The 20,896-nt window shown below is 36.6% G+C and overlaps 1 protein-coding gene across 5 annotated transcripts in view; it reads right to left on the bottom strand.

The window, feature by feature from the left end:
• Positions 1–20,896, bottom strand: part of LOC121428888 (adenylate cyclase type 3-like) — a 75,472-nt gene that overhangs the window by 28,038 nt on the left and 26,538 nt on the right. For all 5 annotated transcript variants that reach the window (XM_041625788.1, XM_041625775.1, XM_041625766.1 and 2 more), the window contains exons 3-4: positions 7,142–7,291; positions 6,178–6,296 (exon numbers count right to left, since the gene is read on the bottom strand). In XM_041625788.1, coding sequence (XP_041481722.1) covers positions 6,178–6,296; positions 7,142–7,291 — 269 coding nt within the window. The remainder of the gene's footprint in view (positions 1–6,177; positions 6,297–7,141; positions 7,292–20,896) is intronic.

The raw sequence follows: 20,896 nt of genomic DNA, 5'->3' as shown, positions 1-20,896 counted from the left end.
GCAGTAGTAACGCAAAACGCCATCTTGCCTATTTTCTTCAAATCATGATGGTCTACTTGTAACTCTTCCTTTTATATATATATATATATATATATATATATATACTTGTACTCCATTACACATTTCAGAGCAGATTAAAAAGGCTATCGATAATTATGTAAGACCTTAATACAAAACATATTATAGGACATGTATACCAGAGGTGGATCCAGGAGGGGGAGGGGGCACAGCCAGCCAGTGCCCCCCCCCTCCCGAGCCATAATCAGATTTGTAATGTAAATGTACTGTTTTACCCAGGTGTGCTTCCCTTCTGAAAGTGAGGGCCATTTTTTTTTTTTTTTTTGCTTGTCAGATTTTCCGCGGAGGAAATAGCCTTCAAGTATATAGGTGAAAACCCCCTCTTGTATTGCTTCTCAAATTTTCATCGGGAAAATGTGCCATCCCCTATGGAAAATCCTGAATCCGACCCTGATGTGTACAGAAAATAAACGATACCCATAACATTGTTTTATCTTGTAATTCTGTCGGACTATCTTCTTATAACGAAAAGCCGTGTCAAAATGTAATTGGAATCCTTACAGAAAAAGGAAAGAAAGAAGAGTCAAATGAATAATGGATTGAGATGCAAAGGGTGGTGCGCTGGAAGGAGGTTGTGCATGGTAAAGGTTATCAACTCTAGTCATCGACTGCTTTCTAGATAAAATCAGTCCATTTCATGCAAAGAGCGAAGTTTTATGATTTGCACACTCGTCGTGGATGCACCTTCAACGATGTGACGAATTTAGAACAAAAGGATGGTGAAGAGACAGTTCCATGACCTCCCAATTACGCTCCTCTTCTTGATTATCGTATCTACACCCTCCCCCCAATATATGATTATAAAACGCTGATTTGTATATATATATATATATATATATATATATATATATATATATATATATATATATATTATACAACAACACAGCAAAAAGTAAGTACCCCTACATCAAAATGCTGTTACTTTTGAACGTAATGATTTCGAGATATGATACTTCGTACGTGGTTTTACACTCGTTAAGCAACTTTTGAAGAAAATTAAGATTGATCGGTTGAGTCATGCATGATTAATCAAAGATTGAATTAAAAATTACAATTTTTGAAAGTCACAAGAGTCGTTTTTCAAATTGTGTAGATACAAAATTGTGCGAAGGTTGATTGTGAATTTCATGGTGCTAATGCTGTTTTACTATCCATCATTTAGCCACCCCAAACACATTTTTGATAACGTATGTTCATGGTTGATTTTTTTTGTGACGTATCATCACAGGGGTTTATGGTAGAAGTATACTCAAAAACTTTTAAAACGTATTAAAATTGGACAATGTCAGTGGCTCCCCTCCCCCATTTTCCCGCACCCCTCTCCATAATTCTGGATCCACCACTGATTTGTCCATAAATGTAACTGATCCTTAAAAAATTGTTAGGAAAATAATACAATTATGCAATATAGAGAGTATTCAAGTTTTCAAGTATGCTCGTTCAATGTAATAAAATAAAAATGTAAAAAGTTCAGTGTGTGGTGATCAAAATCATGGATGCAAAATCAACAGCAATTAAGTCACAGTTGAAACTGAATTTGCCCCCATTATTCACTTTATAACTTCTCAAAATGAGTCTGTGTCGTTGAAAATGACATTTATTCCCCCTTGATGCCTGCTCACTCATCTATAAATAAACAAATCGATTTCGTTTTTGCACAGAATTCTGCCCATAGGTGGATAAACATTACTGCCAAATGATATTGATAAATTTCCACCACATTGAATAAGGGGCTACTTATTCTTAAACATATGCATCCATAGCGAGCACAATGTCTATGAGAGAGGAAATCAAAATTTTAACAAAAGTGAAATGAGGGTTTGTTTCATGTACGGTTTTTGTTACTTCTGGCAACAGTTTTTTTTTCATGAAACTTCGCACATGAAGGCACGCACACCAAAATAACCATTCGATACGGCACAGAGTGGGGCTAAGACCTTGAACTTTCTTCTCATTTGCATAATTTTAGAATATTGTATCCTCACTGATTTCCATAGAAATTTTACAAGCCTTCTGACGATTTTGATGAGAATGTGGAATTCGTTCCAATTAAATGGAATTAAAGTCATATTTGGCTTGTGACTTTTAAAAAGTGACAATTTTGCCTTCTAGTGGTGCTCATTGAAGCATGGCATAATGTACGTCCGTAAAATTTACTCAGAGAATAGCTTTAAAAATCACCTGCATGCTCATGTAAAAATATGGTAAATAATCCCAGTGGTTCGGAAATTATGGATGTTTGTTTAAGGGGACTTACATTTTTTGTTGTGTATAGATACTCGAAATAAAGACCCTCATGATCATCATCACCATCACCATAGGCCTAATCATTATCTTCGCTCTTGATAATATTATTATTATCACTATCATTATTTTCTACTTCTTATTATAATCATAATTATCATGTTATCATTAAGAGTATAAACTTTTAATTTGGATATAAAAACACGAATCTTCAAAAAAGGACCAATAAAAAGGACCATATATAAAATCTATCAATGTAAGAAAAAGAATACCCCAAATTTACGTTCAAGCTTACTGAATAATAACAATAATAATAATAATAATAGGCATTTATATAGCGCCATTTATCTAGAAATATTCTATTCCGAGGCGCGTTGTTATTATTATTAATTATGCCAAACGGAATAAAGAATATATTATCCACGAAAATGGATAGGTGTAATATAGCAATGGTACAAAATACATGTAGGTCGCATGATGTAGCGATCATCCGACAATCATTAGACATCGAGCGTGCTAAGAGAGTTTGTCTCACCAAGCTGACGCGATATCTGATTATATAAAACTGAAAATGATGGGGTCAATTGCAGTAAAAAAATTTCCATCTTGGAATATTGTTATTATTATATGTTCCTAATGTATATTTAATTATCACTGTTCAGATCGAAATATGTTGTATATTATTATTCAACATTCACACCAACAGTTGGATACATTTCTTAGGCAATGGCCTCATTTACATTAGGAAAATATGATTAAACTCTTCTTTTACAAATTCATCTATTTCCACAAGTTTTGTATCTCATTCCTCTCCCCAACCTTCCCCCCTCTCTCTCTCTTTGTATGCATTCAGTATCGCTATCAATATCCCTGTAAGCAGGGCCCGCGGAACGGTTTTGAAGGGGGGGGGGGGCTGACCATGCAAAAAATCCTGATCAGGGGAGCGTTTCATGAAAGGACTTGTCAGACGTTTTATCCGACAAGTCCCGTTTTATCCGATAGTTACTATAGTAACAGTGCTTCTCAACCAATCACAATCCAGGAAAGTTGTCAGATCTGACAACTTGTCGGACAAAAATATTGATGAAACGCCCCTCGGATGATCATTTTTACGTTTTTCTACAAGGTTTTGGAAAAACGTGAGGGGGCTGAAGCCCCCGTAGCCCCCCATTTTCGCGGCCCCTGGTAAGGGATAAAAACCCTTAATAGATTACATATAGAACGTATAAAATACAATGTATGTAGTTGCATCTGTGGAATATAACAAGTACTACCCTTTGCGTAGCTGCATATTTTACAGAGCACGATACATTATGATATAAAGAAATGAAATATTTCTTGGTCGGTGAGAACACGTCACACAATGCTCATGATGCAGGTGATAAAATACATGTCAGGTTTTCGGCTTTGAAATGTCAACACTTTGCAAGGTGGTGATTTAACTCTAATCCTGAATGTCGAAGTTAAACTTAAAGGTAGTCAAATCTTATATACATCAAACTATTAGCTACACAAGATAGATAATACATTAATGCTTAATAATCATGACAGTGATAATCTCATTGATATAAGAATAAGAGCATAATTTTTACAGTACAATCAATTCTTCACATATTTTCGATCAAATTTTTAATCCAACAGTACGAACAAGATTCTAATTTATTCTTAAATACTCTGGACTATTCTTGATTATTAGTATACAACGTAGACCTAACGAAGCTCGGAACTTCAGGGGTACCTGTTGTGATTACGACGCTCGATAACCATTCAGTATCTAACTTAGATCTGAATTGACGTATTCTGATGGCCCTCACTGTCCCCAATCTCTCTATGATGTTCCACACACACATATTATGTCTACACACGGATACATCCACCCAAACATCTCATGTAGCTACACATTCACACATCATATCCTTACACTCCCCTCTTTCTTTCTTTCTTTCTTTCTTTCTTTCTTTCTTTCTTTCTCTCTCTCTCTCTTTCTCTGATTCACTCGTACACCAACTCACACACCAAATACATTACCAGTCCTCATCACCCCTTTTTTCCTATCTCTTTCATCCACACAATACAGCCTCACCAACCCACACACAAAATACACTACCCAACCTCATCACCCCCCCCCCTCTGCATTTATCTCTCTCTCTCCCTCTTTTCTCTATTTCAAATACAACATAACTATCACAAAGAAGCTTGGAATAGGCCCACAGTGTCTGTTAGACAGTTTACCATGCAAAATAGCAAAATGCCAATATCATGTGTATTGATTTTCCACATCGGAATTGACTGTTAGCATATATGTAGAGGTTAGGGAAAAGAAAATTCGAGAAATCTGTAAATATTTCGACCCGGGCCCAGTTACAGAAAGAAAGGAAACAATCAGCCTCGTTAGCCATGTTAGCTGTAATGGATCCAAAATAGCAACACAATATTATACGTCTTTGCGCAGAGTAAATTGAAATTATTCTGATGTAAAAACAACGACAATCTACGTTGACGGTATAAGTAGCCATTCCACTCCCTTTCTTGTTCTTTCTCTATTTTTGCTCTCCACTTTCTATAGCATCTGATTTAAATTAAAGGATTCCGAATAGTACAACTGGAGTCTAGTAAATTACTTGCCTAATAAAAATATCCGTTAAGAATCTCCAAGGAAGTAGTACCCGAAGAATCCACCAACACTCATTCCATTTTCATCTTAACTAATCAAACTGTAATATATAGTACATGATTTAATTGCTAATTAGATAACATGCAGAAGATATGGTTGCATTCATGATAATCAGTAGCAAGTTGTTTGACAAAGATTAACTCTCACGAGAGTGGCAACTTAAATTCTCAGTTGCATCCGCTTTTTAATACATCACCGCACTGGTCACATTTTACCTTAACGGACGCGCAGTTTAAATCGCGTATAGTCGTAAATCATGTTACGTATTAGACCTTATTCTGAAGTCCAATTGAACTTCGACCATGGTCTAAAAAGTGCTAAAAATTTGGGTCGCTAAACATCTCAAAATGTTGTTTTCATTATACCTTTATGTTCATGTGCCCCTTCATAACGCTACAATGACACAGAAATCTACTTCATTTATTATTTTCAGTGACAAATCAGATGAACCTCAGTTGTTAGAGATTGGTCTCACTTATTTTCCATAACTAAGAGTCTAAAATAAAAATTTACACCAGAGTTTGAATTAAACCAGAGTTCAGAAAACGGGCCACTAGTTGGCTTAAACACACCTAAGAGGGAACATGCAACACCCATATTTTCTCAATAAGAACATATAGCTCCATGATAAGAGATATCCCAAGCTCTCCTTTAGCATGTTTAATCATTAATACCTTGGTTTGTTCTACGGCGGCCGTACGGCGAGTCGAAACCAGCCGTTTTAACATTTTTTGTACCAGCTACATGTCGGTGGTTAAAATAAAAATGAATAAAACGACTGTTTCCGACTCGCCGTACGGCCGCCGTAGAGCAAATGTGACCATGGTATTAGTGAGGCAGGGATCTCTAAATATGATTTCAGTGTCGGTGCTATAGGTTAATAGTATCCAACGGGTCATTAAACTCGCTTGAAAGTAAGAATTTACTAAATTTTTAAAGGATATGAGGTATTCAGACGACATGGTGGTATAAAAACAAGGGCGGGATAAAACCATTGAGAAAATGACAATTATCTTGGACACTATATTTTGTGTCTATTCCGAAGAATTGTCTAATGTAATTTTGGTAGTTGATCGTATTTTTTTTTACTTGCCCTTCAAACTAACGCCGATATATCTATAAAAGAATATTGTTATAATAGACAAAATAAGACAAAGAACTGAATTAAAAAGAAACCTCACCTAACATTTTCATGACGTCTTATGTAGATGCGATTAAACTGACCAGTATTCTTCTTCCCGATATCCATCACCATAGCATCAGCTACATGCTTGGGTAGTACTGATAGTAATAGTCCTTCCTACACCAAGATAAAATACCAAATAGAATTATCATGTTATGGAATGCAGAAACTACATGTACTCAAGAAGTTGAGCGAGTATCAAAATATAATCACTAGGGATTAGTTATAAACCACAAAAAGAGACAAATGTTAGATCCTGCCTCCAAGGCCTTCTGGGCTGTTCCTCCTATCGTGGTATTCGTGCACATTTTGACGTGATGTTTAGGTAATGATTGCTGCACGGTAATCAAACTTCAAAAATAAGGCCACATAATATAGAAAATTAACAAAAGAATACATTACGCCGTTTCAACTCGTCTATGATCGGAGGCGACTTTGTTTGGAATTTACAGTCAACGCAGCAATCATTATTTTTGGGGTGAATGACGAAAAATTTAGCATTGCAAGTAACATTCTTCATTCCACTGTAATCATCCTATCACATACCCAGAAATAAAGTTCAAGTTTGAACTATAAATGACAAACTGGCAAACTCTTTAGGGGCATACTCTTGAACCCTAAGCTAAACAAAGTGGGTTTTTTTCCATAGCTTGCACCTAAGCTCAAAAACACTGAGCTCACGATTGCAAATACACAATGAATGCACAAAACTCTCACAGAACAAATAATAATTGAGTGGTAGTGTAAGTTTAAAGTCGTGACAGATGTATTAAAATTTTGCAACCTCTTTGAAGAATTTATCTCGGCACCGTTTAGGTTGCATATTCCTATTTAGGAAAACATAAATGTTCATAACAGCATGCGTTAGTATAGTGTGAATTATCACGCCAAAGGAACTATATTCTGTTTGAAGCTAGTTAATTGAAGGACTCTCTTAAAGACCACTGTGATACATTACTTACCTGCTGTGCCGCCTGTTCTTGAATGGTAAGTTTTGTCTTGAGGGATTCATTGGTCTCAAGAAACGCCATACGGTGTTGTTTATCTGATACAAGGTAACACACACACCCCAAGATGATGGCACACAAATATAATAGGATGTTTGCTCCGATCTGAAAAGATGACAAACATAAAAGTTAAAGAAACTTGTGCAATAACCATACTTACAACATATTATTTAAAGAAAATAACCGTTTCGTTTCCAGTATACTTCTTTTTAAGAAAAACGTGATAAACTGATAGTTGTAGTAGTAGTAGTAGTAGTATAGCAGCAACAGCAGTAGTAGAAGTAATAATAATAATATCAGTATTAGTAGTAGTATACAGGAAAAAGCAGTAGTAGTATAGCAGCAAAAGCAGTAGTATAGCAGCAAAAGCAGTAGTAGAAGTAGTAATAGTAGTAGCAGTATTAGATGTAATAGTAGTTGAAGTATAAAGTAATAGAAGTAAAATTATAAATAATAGTAGCAGCATCAGCAGCAGCAAAATGGATTTCAGCATGTTTGTCAGATGTAATTATATTTTAATATGATTGATGGAAAAGGCACATAAAGGATACCCCCGGGGAGGGGGTGAGGAAAAGGGGCCCCTTACAGGAGAATATATAAACATAAAAATAAATTGGTTCCTAAATCTGTTCCCAAATAAAAAAAAAGGAAAAGGGTGTACATTGTTGGGCTCATGTCATTTTCATTCTAATTATTATTATTATCTATTATTATCTTTGCTTTCTTGGGGCGCTGAAAAATAACTCTATTTTAGTACAACACAAATGGGGAATATGAGAACTAAGAATAAGAATAAAAATATAAGGGTGAGTAAAGCAAGAAAGTTCACACACGTATCGAATTCTGCTTGAATCAGGAAGCACCGGGGGAAATAATAAATCCCAAGATGCCTACATCATGCATGCGAAATCACGTTTCTGACCAAACAATTATACCCCATTTCCGACCAATCAGTCACTGAGTGATTTCATCATTTCATTTCATGATCAATACATAAGGTACAGAGTCAGACATTAATTCAGTTTTTATGCGGTCTCTTGTTCTTTATATAATGAATTAACAGATCGAAAATAATGAAAAAAAATCTGCATTTTCCCTCTTTGGTCTTTATTCTTTAAAGTCCTCTTTACAGAGTTGAAATAATCAAGAATATTTCACTCAGCTTTTCTCCCCAATCATTACGTTTTTTCATAGCAGTAATCGCATAGATCATACTTTATTTTATAAAGTCTAATTATCCCCGGTAGACAAATTAAATGGAGATTATTATCACGAAACTGTGATTGAGGTCATAAAGAAATAAATATAGGTTGCTTAACGAGGGCCAAATATAAATGGATACAATAATGACAGGCTTACTGTACTTTTCAAAAGGTCTCTAATCATATCAATTGTGGACATATCAAATGTGTATCGATAGGTAAGAAACTGGTCACACATCTAGTAATTATTTTTAGTTAGAGTTCATCATTATATTTAAAAGCGTTATTTTCAAGCAGGTGTCTATATGGTAATAATAAAGGGGCATATAAGGATAAGTACTATGAATCACATAAAGGGTTAATCGTTGTTTTAATCCTGAAACCATGAAGAAAAAGAAAAAAAAAGAAGTTTGTTTTAATCAAGACGAACCGACATGACCTAAACGACTTAATTTGGGTGTATATCTAATTCAAATATTCAAGCTGCTTTAAAATTTGTTTAAGATTTGTTAAAACGTAAGGTCTAATAATCAAAAATCAAAACACAAACCCTCCCCACACGAAAAGACCTCTGATACTAGGAGAACTAAATACTGTAATGACGGAATAACATTTTGCAAAAACTCACAAAAATAAAATACGCATAGCATAATTTTTCGATTACATTGTCACAAGACTAGCAATTCTTGTTCGCTTTGTTTAAGGGATGCTCCGGGCTAAACATTTATATCTAAATAGATAGAGTAAAATTCATAGGGAAAAATGCTGAAAATTTCATCACAATCGAATACCAAATAACAAAGTTATTGAATTCTAAAGTTTAGCAATATTTTGTGAATTTAGTTATATCATGGGCGGAAATCCCAGGGGGACGTGCCCCCCCCCTACTCAAAATAGTACGGAGGGGGACACAATTTAAAATATCCCCCTACTATTTGTGGTCTTTTAAGGTGGTAAGAAATACATCATTCAAAATCGAAATAAAACATTATTTTAGGACGAGATGACCTTACTTTTTTGACGATAACTTTTTATTTTTATCTTATTTTATTTTTTGCTTGTCAAATTTATTTTCGTCGAGATGACCTTACATTTGAGGTGATAACCTTATTCTTCTTTATTTTTGCTTGTCAAATTTTCCAGACCCTTGTTTGTCCCCATACCTTTTGGGAGAGATTTCCGCCCCTGACATGCCTGAGTTATATGCACATCATCATGAATATTCATTAGGTGGGCTGATGGTTTCACAACCTCACTTAGCTTTTTTATTACATGGACTCATAATAGTTTTTTTTATACATGTGTGAACAAGGTGTCTCCTTTATAATAAAACAAGTTGCAGCAATGAATATCTAATGCATTAAATCGGTTGTCAATAGTTGTTGGAGTGTTGTGGCCCAGTTGGGTTAGTCTCCGGACTTTGAAACAGAGGGTCGTGGGTTCAAATCCCAGTCATAACGTAATTTCCTTCGTCAAGAAATTTATTCGCATTGTGCTGCACAAGGATGTATTCCTTGGACGCTTAAGCGCCTATTAATATGGTGGCTCAGCTACGGCCGCGGTAATTATGATACCAAGTATCAAAGCGCAGTTGAGTATATGCACATAGTAACTGCGCTATATGAAGTTATACAGCGCGTCCCCCCAAAAAATGTCCCTCTGACATAGGACTGAATTAATTCTAAAATGGGGTAGGATTCTCAAATAAATGTTCACGAGTAGAAAGCTCATTTCATGTTCTAACTTCTCTGAAAATTTCATTGGTCGCGCTTCAGCGGTTTTGAATACACACTATGTTACGTAACAATGGTGCATTTTAGCTCATTCCAAGTTTGAAGCATTGATGCATTTCTTCATTGTCTATGGCATGTTAACCCCAATTCTTACATCCAGGATCTGAGCAGGGATAATTCCCTAATCATATCTAGGCTCATCAAATCATAAACTTGAGCAAGTTCAGAAGGTCAAGAAACATAAAAAATAAGTTTATTTGATGATTGATAAGGGGAATCAGTGCACCATCTTGAAAGAAAATGTGAATGATGGATGAGTAAATGAGCTGAAAATGGGGAAATCCACACGTTAATCGGTTACACTTCGTAATTCCGAAGCTTCGTAATTCCGAAGGTTCTTTATTCCGAAGGTTCGTATTTCCGAAACACGTAAATTGCCTATACCTCGATGTTCGTTAATCCGAAAACGAAAAAGGGTTCGTTAATCCGAACATTTGTGGCGTTATTCCGACGGTTCGTAATTCCGAAGGTTCGATAATCCGAAAACGAAATAAGGTTCGTTGTTCCGAAGGTTCGATAATCCGAAAACGAAATAAGGTTCGTTGTTCCGAAGGTTCGTTAATCCGAAAACGAAATAAGGTTCGTTGTTCCGAAGGTTCGTTAATCCGAAAACGAAATAAGGTTCGTTGTTCCGAAGGTTCGTTAATCCGAAAACAAAATAAGGTTCGTTTTTCCGAAGGTTCGTTAATCCGAAAACGAAATAAGGTTCGTTAATCCGAAAACGAAATAAGGTTCGTTAATCCGAAAACGAAATAAGGTTCGTTAATCCGAAAAATGAAAACCGGGAAAGCAGAGGCAAGGGGAGGGGGCGGGGGACACTGTTGCCGTTCAATTGTTATGAGGATGGGAAGGCAAGGGCGGCCGAACGAATTTTCGTTTGGGGGTAAAGCCAAAAAATGAAACTCATACGTCAAAATGGACATTTTGGTGATATTTTCCCCTTAAGATTATCATCTGCTTGAAGTCATTGTGTTTGATAGTGATTAAGTAGAGAAAAACCTTTTTTGAAGTGATTTCTTATTATGGCAAAACGTATATTTAGGCTTTATTTTTCGGGAGAGAGTGTAATGAGCGAGCGGCTTGGTAAAATAAATTCAAAGGTGAAGTTGTAAAACGTTTTTTGGGGTCAATTATTCTTAAAATGGCATAATTGCGAGGTGTTGCGAGCGTGAATCACAAGCTAAAACTTTAGGGTATTTCAATAAAAAATGAAAATAAGTTTTTAAAAATCCGAGCAGATTTCTGCTGTCATTAAAAAGATGTGCATCTAACTAAAAAATTAACACGAGCGCAAAACGCAGCTTAAACATACTGACCAGAAAAGGAACCTGTTAAAGAAAGCATTTAGTGACCTCTTTAGGATGCATATTTCACCAATCGAATGAGAGTGCGAAGCGCAAGCTGAAAATTTGCAATATTCCAGCCTGAAAACTTAACTTGTATACTTTAAAAAGAGTATTTTATTTCGAAAAAACACGAAAAACCGCATATTTATTTTTGAAAAAGGAACTTTCCCATTTTGGAAAATATTCATTTCCCTGTTTATTTCATTTTGGGGGTGCAAGTGCCCCCTGCCTCCCTCCCGGCGGATCCAACTTTCGTCAAATAGGGGGGGGGCAATATTTTTTTCAGCCACATTTTCCTCGATCGGCAGCTTAAAGATGATTTTTGTTTGTTTCTTTGAAAGGGTAGTCCTAACAGTCAATAATTAGCTTTATACTTATAAACAAAGTAAATATGTAATAACATGATAAACCCTTTTTTAAATAATGCGAGCGCGAGCTATATATTTTTTTAATATGATGGGCAATATGTTTGTGATCTTCAAAACGAAATGCCTATGTAACTAACTTTAGATAATAACTGCGAGCAAGGTCGCAAACAGAAATTTTAAATATATAAGCTCTGACCTGATGTAAAGGGGACATTTAAAGAATATTTTGCAGTTAGCCATGAAGACGATGCGTGTTTCAACCAGTGGCGGCGGAATATATTTTCCTTGGAGGGGGGGGGGGGCAAATCCAAAAAAAGGGGACCAATAGGGGCAATTTGGTGCAAACGTATATTTTCACCATGAGATCATCATCTGTGTAAAGAGGTTGTGTGTTTTGTAGTAATTGAATTGAGCAAAAAAATTAAGTGATCACTGATTGATAAATTATATATTTACGTTTCATTTCTGCGTAGCGAGCAAGCGGGGGTTTTTTTTTTGGGGGGGGAAAGAAATCAAATCTGAAGATGTAAAATTCGCCTTTTTGGTCAATTACTGTTAAAAGGGCATCCTTGTGAGATGTTGCGAGCGAATCACGTGCTCAAACTTTTGGAAATTTCATGTAGGCCTAGAATGATAATAATGATATAGATATAGGGAAGCCACTTCAGTTCTGAAAACTGTTCTCCCAGCTATTATTTTTTTAACAAGAATGCTTAGAATGTCCAGTTTTCAGGTTGGAAATCGGAAAATTTTGGCTCACGTTTCTCGCTCGCATCAAGTATTGTTTATTGAGGAACTCATTCTATTCCTGGTTACAAAAAATATAAAATGTCCAGTTTTCAGGTGGAATATCACAAATTTCAAGCTTGCGGTTCGCGCTCTCATAGTTCGTGAGATATATATTCTATTCATGAGTCACTAAATGCAGTCCTTAAAAGATTACTTAGGTCACTATATAAACAAATTACAGCTCGCCCTCGAGTTAATTCTTTAGAAAGATACACATCTTTCTCACGATTAAAAAAACTGCTCAGAATGTTTAAGTTCACGTCTTGTTACATGAAATGTCTATTAGTTTGAGCTTGCGATTCGCGCTTTCAACATCTCACAAGGATCATTATTATAGTATTATTTTTTATTACCAGCAGAAGCTGTTATTAAAAATGACATCCCCTCCAATACAAATCCTATTATCTAGAGGTTACTCGCACGCGACCAACACACTTGATCCCCTGCATCTTTAAACCATTTGCTTAGGCAGCAATTGCTCAGATAAAATCGAAATTAGCCTATGCTTGATCAGGGCGCCTATTCTTAATGAAATACATGCTTTTGGCCACAACACATGCATGTATCATCGATCGTCATTGCATAATATCGTGTAATCTTGTAATGACAACACCATTTTTGTTACCAAAATGAATAATTTCTCATTTTCGGAAATACGAACCTTATTTAATTTTCGGATTAACGAACCTTATTTCGTTTTCGGATTAACGAACCTTATTTCGTTTTCGGATTAACGAACCTTATTTCGTTTTCGGATTAACGAACCTTATTTCGTTTTCGGATTGACGAACCTTCGGAATTACGAACCTCATTTTGTTTTCGGATTAACGAACCTTCGGAATTACGAACCTTATTTCGTTTTCGGATTAACGAACCTTCGGAATTACGAACCTTATTTCGTTTTCGGATTGACGAACCTTCGGAATTACGAACCTTATTTCGTTTTCGGATTGACGAACCTTCGGAATTACGAACCTTCGGAATTACGAACCTTCGGAAATACGAACCTTCGGAATAACCGAACCTTCGGAATTACGAAGCTTCGGAATTACGAATGTATGCGCGTTAATCACCCTTTGCAAAAAGAAAAATTTTGACTTTTTTCTTTTAAAAAGTTACACTAAATTATTGAACTTGACCTCAGTAGCTAATTAGCTAAAAAAAAAAGTAATGAAAAAAATGCAGTATTGTTGGAATTATGCATGAAACAGACATGACCCGTTGTCTCAATCATTGTGCATCTCCCGTTTATCAAACATGAAATGAACTGTCAAATACTGTTTTTTGCCCTTCTGAACATACTCAAGGTTGTGATTTGATGAGCCTGGTTAGATCATGGATATTTCCCTGGTCAGATCAGGGAATTCCTTGGTCAGAACAAGGAGATAGAGGTGATATCTCCTTGGTCAGAATGGTCGAAGGGGGTTAATATGCAAGAAAGTGCAGAACACAAAGCAGTGTTGCATGCATACAAACTTGGAATGGGCTGAAAAGCACCACTGTTACATAATAGGCTGTGTATTCGAAACCACTGAAGTGAGACCAATGAAATTTTTTTAGAAGTTAGAACATGAGATGGGCTTCCTATATCCATACATTTCATTGAGAATAATTTTTATTTCTGGAAGTTATTAAGCCGCATATCAGAGGGACATTTTTTGGGGGGGACGCGCTGTATATATAGTTCTTGGTAGAAATAAATTGAATAAACCTAATTTCTTTTGAAGGCATCGAAATAGGGGCAAGAGGTCATATATGTAATGAGGACATAGCAAAAGTTAAGATAGTGATTCGGATGTGTATTTGTACCTTAAGACCAAGGAATTTGACTAAAAGATCATTAGTAAGCATGCCCTTTAATAATCTTATGTTATTATTTTTACAGTAGGAAGGATCAGGATTGGGATAAGGTACAAAATCTTAAGTTATAATCCCCCCCCATATTCAACCCATCTGGGGTTCTTTTTTGGTGTGATAGTCCACTTATAAGTTGAATTATTGAACCTGTTTTTTTTTCTCTCTCTCTCTTCTGCCTTCCTTAATGTAAAATACTACATTATTATGTATAATGATTATTGCTACCATAACGGATGTATGGAATCCTCCATTGTTGATGTATTTTTTGTGCCTTTGCTCATGTAAGCAAGTCTCTATCTAAAGCCATTTTCTATGTTAATGCAAATTCACTTATTCAGTTTTATTGTATGATTGCTTTTTGTTTGCAATCAATATCTTATTTCTTTGTAATTTACTTTTTATGTACATTTCAACCTGCCTCGAACCAGTATATGTTCGTGGACCTGGTTTTGCTTGTTACTCTTTGTTTCACTTTGTTCATTTGTATACTGCTTTTCTTAAAATAAATAAATGATAACAATCAAGATACAAAAGAACAAGGGGATATGACATCATTAATTTGCATCATTAATTTGCTCACTGAATATTCATGAAGACATGTCTGGAACTGTTTCACCGGAATAATACACATCTCTAAATGTGTTATTCGTTGTCCGATTTTAATCAAATTTTCAGTGTTTTGTTTGTCTGATTTTTCCTGATCTTTTCATATCGTACTATTTTCATCTAGGGAACCCCTTTATGACTAACCATGGTCAAAGAAGAATTTCAGATCAAATTTTATCGAATTTGTAGGCTTGCACGCCTTGAAGCAAAACACTTTAACGGCTAAAAGCTCCAAACAGCACTGGTTGAATAACTTTGTTTGTTCCAACACGACTGTAATACTAGTTCACTTATCCCCTCCGTCACCCTTGATTTTCTCTTCTGAATACAAAATATGATAAATACTGGGAAGTGATAGCTCCCCGGGCGTGCTTTGTTAAGATTTAACACGTTTGGTGTACATGCGCCAAATATCTATAAATCAATATAACCTCTCCTGTATTCCATTTTTGCCGATATTCAATACGAAATTCAATTTGTGTGGAAGGTGATATTTACGAGGATTTAGCTGATAAATCTAGTCATATCCTAGGCCATGCATTGAGAGAGAGAGGGATGGAGTAGGGTGGTGATACCAGAGACAGAGGTAACCAGATCGAAAGAAAGAGGGGGGGGGGGGCATAATGAGAGACGTACTGTGAGTCTCAATAATACTGAGGGTGAACCGAGTGTATGCGTGTGGGCATATGGGTGAGGCGTTGTGAGGTTGTGTGTCTTAAAGGGACTGGGGGTAAATTGAGTGTTTGGTGATATGAAAGACGTGTTGTGAGGTTGTGTGTCTCAAAGGGACTGAGGGTGAACCGAGTGTTTGGGGGATATGAAAGACATGTCGTGAGGTTGTGTGTTTCTATGGTACTGAGGGTGAACTGAGTGGGTGGGGGATATGAAAGACGTGTTGTGAGGTTGTGTGTTTCTATGGTACTGAGGGTGAACTGAGTGTGTGGGGGATATGAAAGACGTGTTGTGAGGTTGTGTGTTTCTATGGTACTGAGGGTGAACTGAGTGTGTGGGGGATATGAAAGACGTGTTGTGAGGTTGTGTGTTTCTATGGTACTGAGGGTGAACTGAGTGTTTGGGGATATGAAAGACGTGTTGTGAGGTTGTGTGTTTCTAAGGTACTGAGGGTGAACTGAGTGTTTGGGGATATGAAAGACGTGTTGTGAGGTTGTGTGTTTCTAAGGTACTGAGGGTGAACTGAGTGTTTGGGGATATGAGAGACGTGTTGTGAGGTTGTGTGTCTCAATGGTTATAAGGGTAAACTGAGTGTGTGGGGGATATGAGAGACGTGATGTGAGGTTGTGTGTATCTGGTACTGAGGGTGAACTGAGTGGTGGGGGATATGAAAGACGTGTTGTGAGGTTGTGTGTTTCTATGGTACTGAGGGTGAACTGAGTGTGTGGGGGATATGAAAGACGTGTTGCGAGGTTGTGTGTTTCTATGGTATTGAGGATGAACTGAGTGTTTGGGGATATGAGAGACGTGTTGTGAGGTTGTGTGTATCTGGTACTGAGGGTGAACTCAGTGTTTGGGGATATGAAAGACGTGTTGTGAGGTTGTGTGTTTCTATGGTACTGAGGGTGAACTGAGTGTCTGGAGGAAATGAAAGACGTGAAGTTGTGTGTCTCAAAGGGACTGAGTTGGGTGTTTGGGGATTATGAGACGTATTGTGAGGTTGTGTGTCTCAAAGGGACTGAGGGTAAACTGAGTGTTTGGGGATATGAGTGATGTGTTGTGACGTTGTGTGTATCTGGTACTGAGGGTGAACTGAGTGTTTGGGGGATATGAAAGACGTGTTGTGAGGTTGTGTGTCTCAAAGGGACTGAGGGTGAACTGAGTGTTTGGGGGATATGAAAAAACGTGTTGTGAGGTTGTGTGTCTCAAAGGGACTGAGGGTGAACTGCATGTTGGGGATATGAAAGACATGTTGTGAGGTTGTGTGTCTTAAAGGTAATTAGAGTGAACTAAGTGTGTGGGGGATATGAAAGACGTGTTGTGAGGTTATTTGTATCTAAGGTACTGAGGGTGAACTGAGTGTTTGGGGATACTACAGACGTGTTGAGAGGTTGTGTATCTCAAAGGGACAGAGGGTGAACTGAGTGTTTGGGGATATGAAAGACGTGTTGTGAGGTTGTGTGTTTCTATGGTACTGAGGGTGAACTGAGTGGTGGGGGATATGAAAGACGTGTCGTGAGGTTGTGTGTATCTGGTACTGAGGGTGAACTGAGTGGTGGGGGATATGAAAGACGTGTTGTGAGGTTGTGTGTTTCTATGGTACTGAGGGTGAACTGAGTGTTTGGGGATATGAAAGACGTGTCGTGAGGTTGTGTGTATCTGGTACTGAGGGTGAACTGAGTGGTGGGGGATATGAAAGACGTGTTGTGAGGTTGTGTGTTTCTATGGTACTGAGGGTGAACTGAGTGTTTGGGGATATGAAAGACGTGTTGACGGTGAGTTTGTGTGTTTCTATGGTACTGAGGGTGAACTGAGTGTGTGGGGGATATGAAAGACGTGTTGCGAGGTTGTGTGTCTCAATGGTATTGAGGGTGCACTGAGTGTGTGGGGATACGAGACGTGTTGTGATGTTGTGTTTTTAAATGGTACTGAGGGTGAACTGAGTGTGTGGGGGATATGAGTGACGTGTTGTGAGGTTGTGTGTCTAAATGGTATTGAGGGTGAACTGAGTGTGTGGGGGAAATGAAAATGGTGTTGTGTGTCTCAAAGGCACTGGGGGTGAGCTGATAATGGGTGGGCAGTAAATGACAGATCGCATTGAAAGCAAATGTGTGACAAAAGATATTCAAATGACACAAACATAACGACTTCAAAGAGGGAGCTGATGCAAAATATATCAGCAGTCAGCGTGCCGTATCCATGGAAACATAGTCGAAGCCATATCGATGACACAATATAGCACGTTGTTTGACACCGTCACTACACAACCCTCATTTTAGAGAAATTTGAAGCAGGCCACGACTGAACGACGAGAAAGTATGTTTGACTGTGGACCCTATATATTTAACCGATGTTTCGGTGTACTTGTTGCGCAATAGCATTTTCCTAATTAACAGTCAGTCACATCAAGAAAACCACCGTTCACACTGACCGATGGTATGTCAATCTTTTTTTTTTTTTATATATTTTCATCTTCATTTATTAAATGATGGGATTGCGGTAAATCAACATGTAACGATGGGCACAAAGAAATCTTGGTACAAAATTCTTTATTTTCCCCTTAAAGAACACAACAACTTGGTACTAGGGCAATTTCTTGATAATTGGTAGATAAGTCCATTAAATATGAGTAACATGCAAAAGCACTTAGCGCAAGCACCTCTTGCCTTCGCAGATTGGAAATACCCTCGATTGCACTGTGCATTATTTGTATAATATTGTTAATAATTAAGAAACATGGGCGTTTTATCGGTTCGATATCGGTTATGATGAATTATTTTTGTATACCTCATCGTCGCCATTATTCCAAACACATAATATTGTAAACCCCCGATTTATTGAAGCAAACTGAATTTATTGCAACATTGTTTTTCTTTCATAGTAGTTTGTTATAAGGTAGATTGCACATGCTCAATTAATATATTCGTTGCAGCAAAATAATGCAGCACCATCGTTAAGGAACAGTTTTCCAATCATATCTCTATAGCCCACTAGTCTGCCCCCCCCCACGAGTCACAACTGATCTAGGGGATCGAAAACAAAATGCAAAGAAAACCAACGTGTGACCCCTCTTTTTTTTATCTTATTCATTTTTTATTTATTCAATTTTTATTTATTCAATTTTTGGCTCCAAAAAATTGTGCCCCCCTTTTGGAAAATCCTGGGTACGCCGCTGCTACAGGCCGAAACAAGAAAGATATAATTTATTTAAAAGAAAATCTGTAAGGAATATTTCTAATTGTCATCGAAAGCGGGCGCCACTCTAATTTGAACCAAGTAGTTTTTTTTTTCTTTCAATCTTTATTGATCAAAAAAATAAATCACAGTACAAATCAAACAAATTAACAAGCTATTTACATGATTAAAAAGAGCAGCACTTACATACATGTAGGTATATACTTGTCAAGACAGATACATAAATCAAATTAGATATCAAATCTCCACTTTTTAAAATGTACAGGTAATTTACCATTCTTCTTCGCCAAAACATATTCAATATCCTTAATATCTTTGATACGAGCTTTGAATTCCACAATATTTGGGGTTTTGTTATTAAATTTACAAAAGTGAACATAGTATTTGAAAGCAAGGAAAATGAATGTTAAAAAATTATCACCTTGAATACCAAAAATCTTTACAAAGGGGGAAAGAATAATATTCGAATGTTGTTTTTGGTTTATTATCGATAAAAGATCGTCCCATACAATGTTAACCACCGGACAATCACAAAATATATGTACAATTGTTTCGGGGTCTCTTTTACAGAATGAACAGTTTGGGGAATCTTTTCTCTTGATTTTAAATAAAAATGCATTTAGGGCGATTGTCTTATGAAACACCTTGAAATAAAATGATCTGAGGCGGCTATCAATAGTACGGTATGTCAATCTTTGAAAGGTCTGGAGTTGGTTAAGTTGGTGTGACTTTTTAAGGCAATGGAAAAATGCCATTTTAAAAAAGAAAAAAAATGTCGGTGGGTTATTTTCGAACCAAGACGCCTTGCATACAGTGAGTATGGTGGTTGGTCTGTGATGCTTAAATGTTGCGGGGAATTTCCCCTCGTTGATGAATGCATCATGGATTCAATCTTATACGATATTGTAGCTAAAAATATGGTTATCCTCTCACGACAAGACGTAGGTTGTCTTGGTCGCAGGAATGCTCGGAGTAGTGTGCCAATCTGGACAGAATGACTCCGACCTACCTCCGACCAGGAATATCTTGGTCGGAGGTAGGTAGGAGTAACTCTGTCCAGACATACACTACACCAACCTTTCCTCCGTCCAAGACAACCTTCGTCTGGGTCGTGATAAGAAAAAATATCTTTGTAAATATAATCCATGCATAATAGATTTTTACTCCGACGAGGAACCCTTGTCTGAACGAGACTACACGGTTGCATAATTCTGGTGCGTAAGTTTTGGCCGATGGACGATGAATCACAGTCACCTCAAAACCTGCGCATATGTCTTTTGACTTATCGTTATGGTCCCCATGAGTTATGGTTCATATGGGTTGAATAATGTCGATCTACTTTTATTTTGTTCCATTTTCAAGTTATAATGGGCTATGATGAAAAAAAATCGATCTTTTCTTTTATAATAATGTGTTCATCATCGCTTGATTGATTTGGTAATACTTTGTACTTCTAATGTTACTCATTTTGCTAATGCCAAAAATATGACGGGCGGGATTCAATAATTTTGAACAAAAAAACAAGACTAGACAATCTTCAAAATTAATGAAATAAATATTCACTGAACCTATCGGACTGATATACATAATTGTTTAAAGATAATGCTTACTAATGGTTAAGATTTAAAAGAGAAGACAAAAAATATCACCTGATAGAAAAAAACTTTCATATTTTTTTCAGAAATCTGATTACAAAACCTGAAAGAAATGGTCGTATATAGTTATATACACTGCGAAAATATTCGGTGTTGATTTAACACCAGCCGGCGTATATATACATATATCGGTTTGATTCCATACTGGTATTGTTTCAATATATATATTCAATATATATATATATATTATTCAATATATATATATATATATATATATATATATATAT

This window comes from Lytechinus variegatus, chromosome 1, assembly GCF_018143015.1.
Source record: "Lytechinus variegatus isolate NC3 chromosome 1, Lvar_3.0, whole genome shotgun sequence".
Lineage (NCBI taxonomy): Eukaryota > Metazoa > Echinodermata > Echinoidea > Temnopleuroida > Toxopneustidae > Lytechinus > Lytechinus variegatus.
The sequence above is the reverse complement of the archived record's forward strand: the minus strand, read 5'-3'. Positions and strand labels throughout refer to the sequence as shown.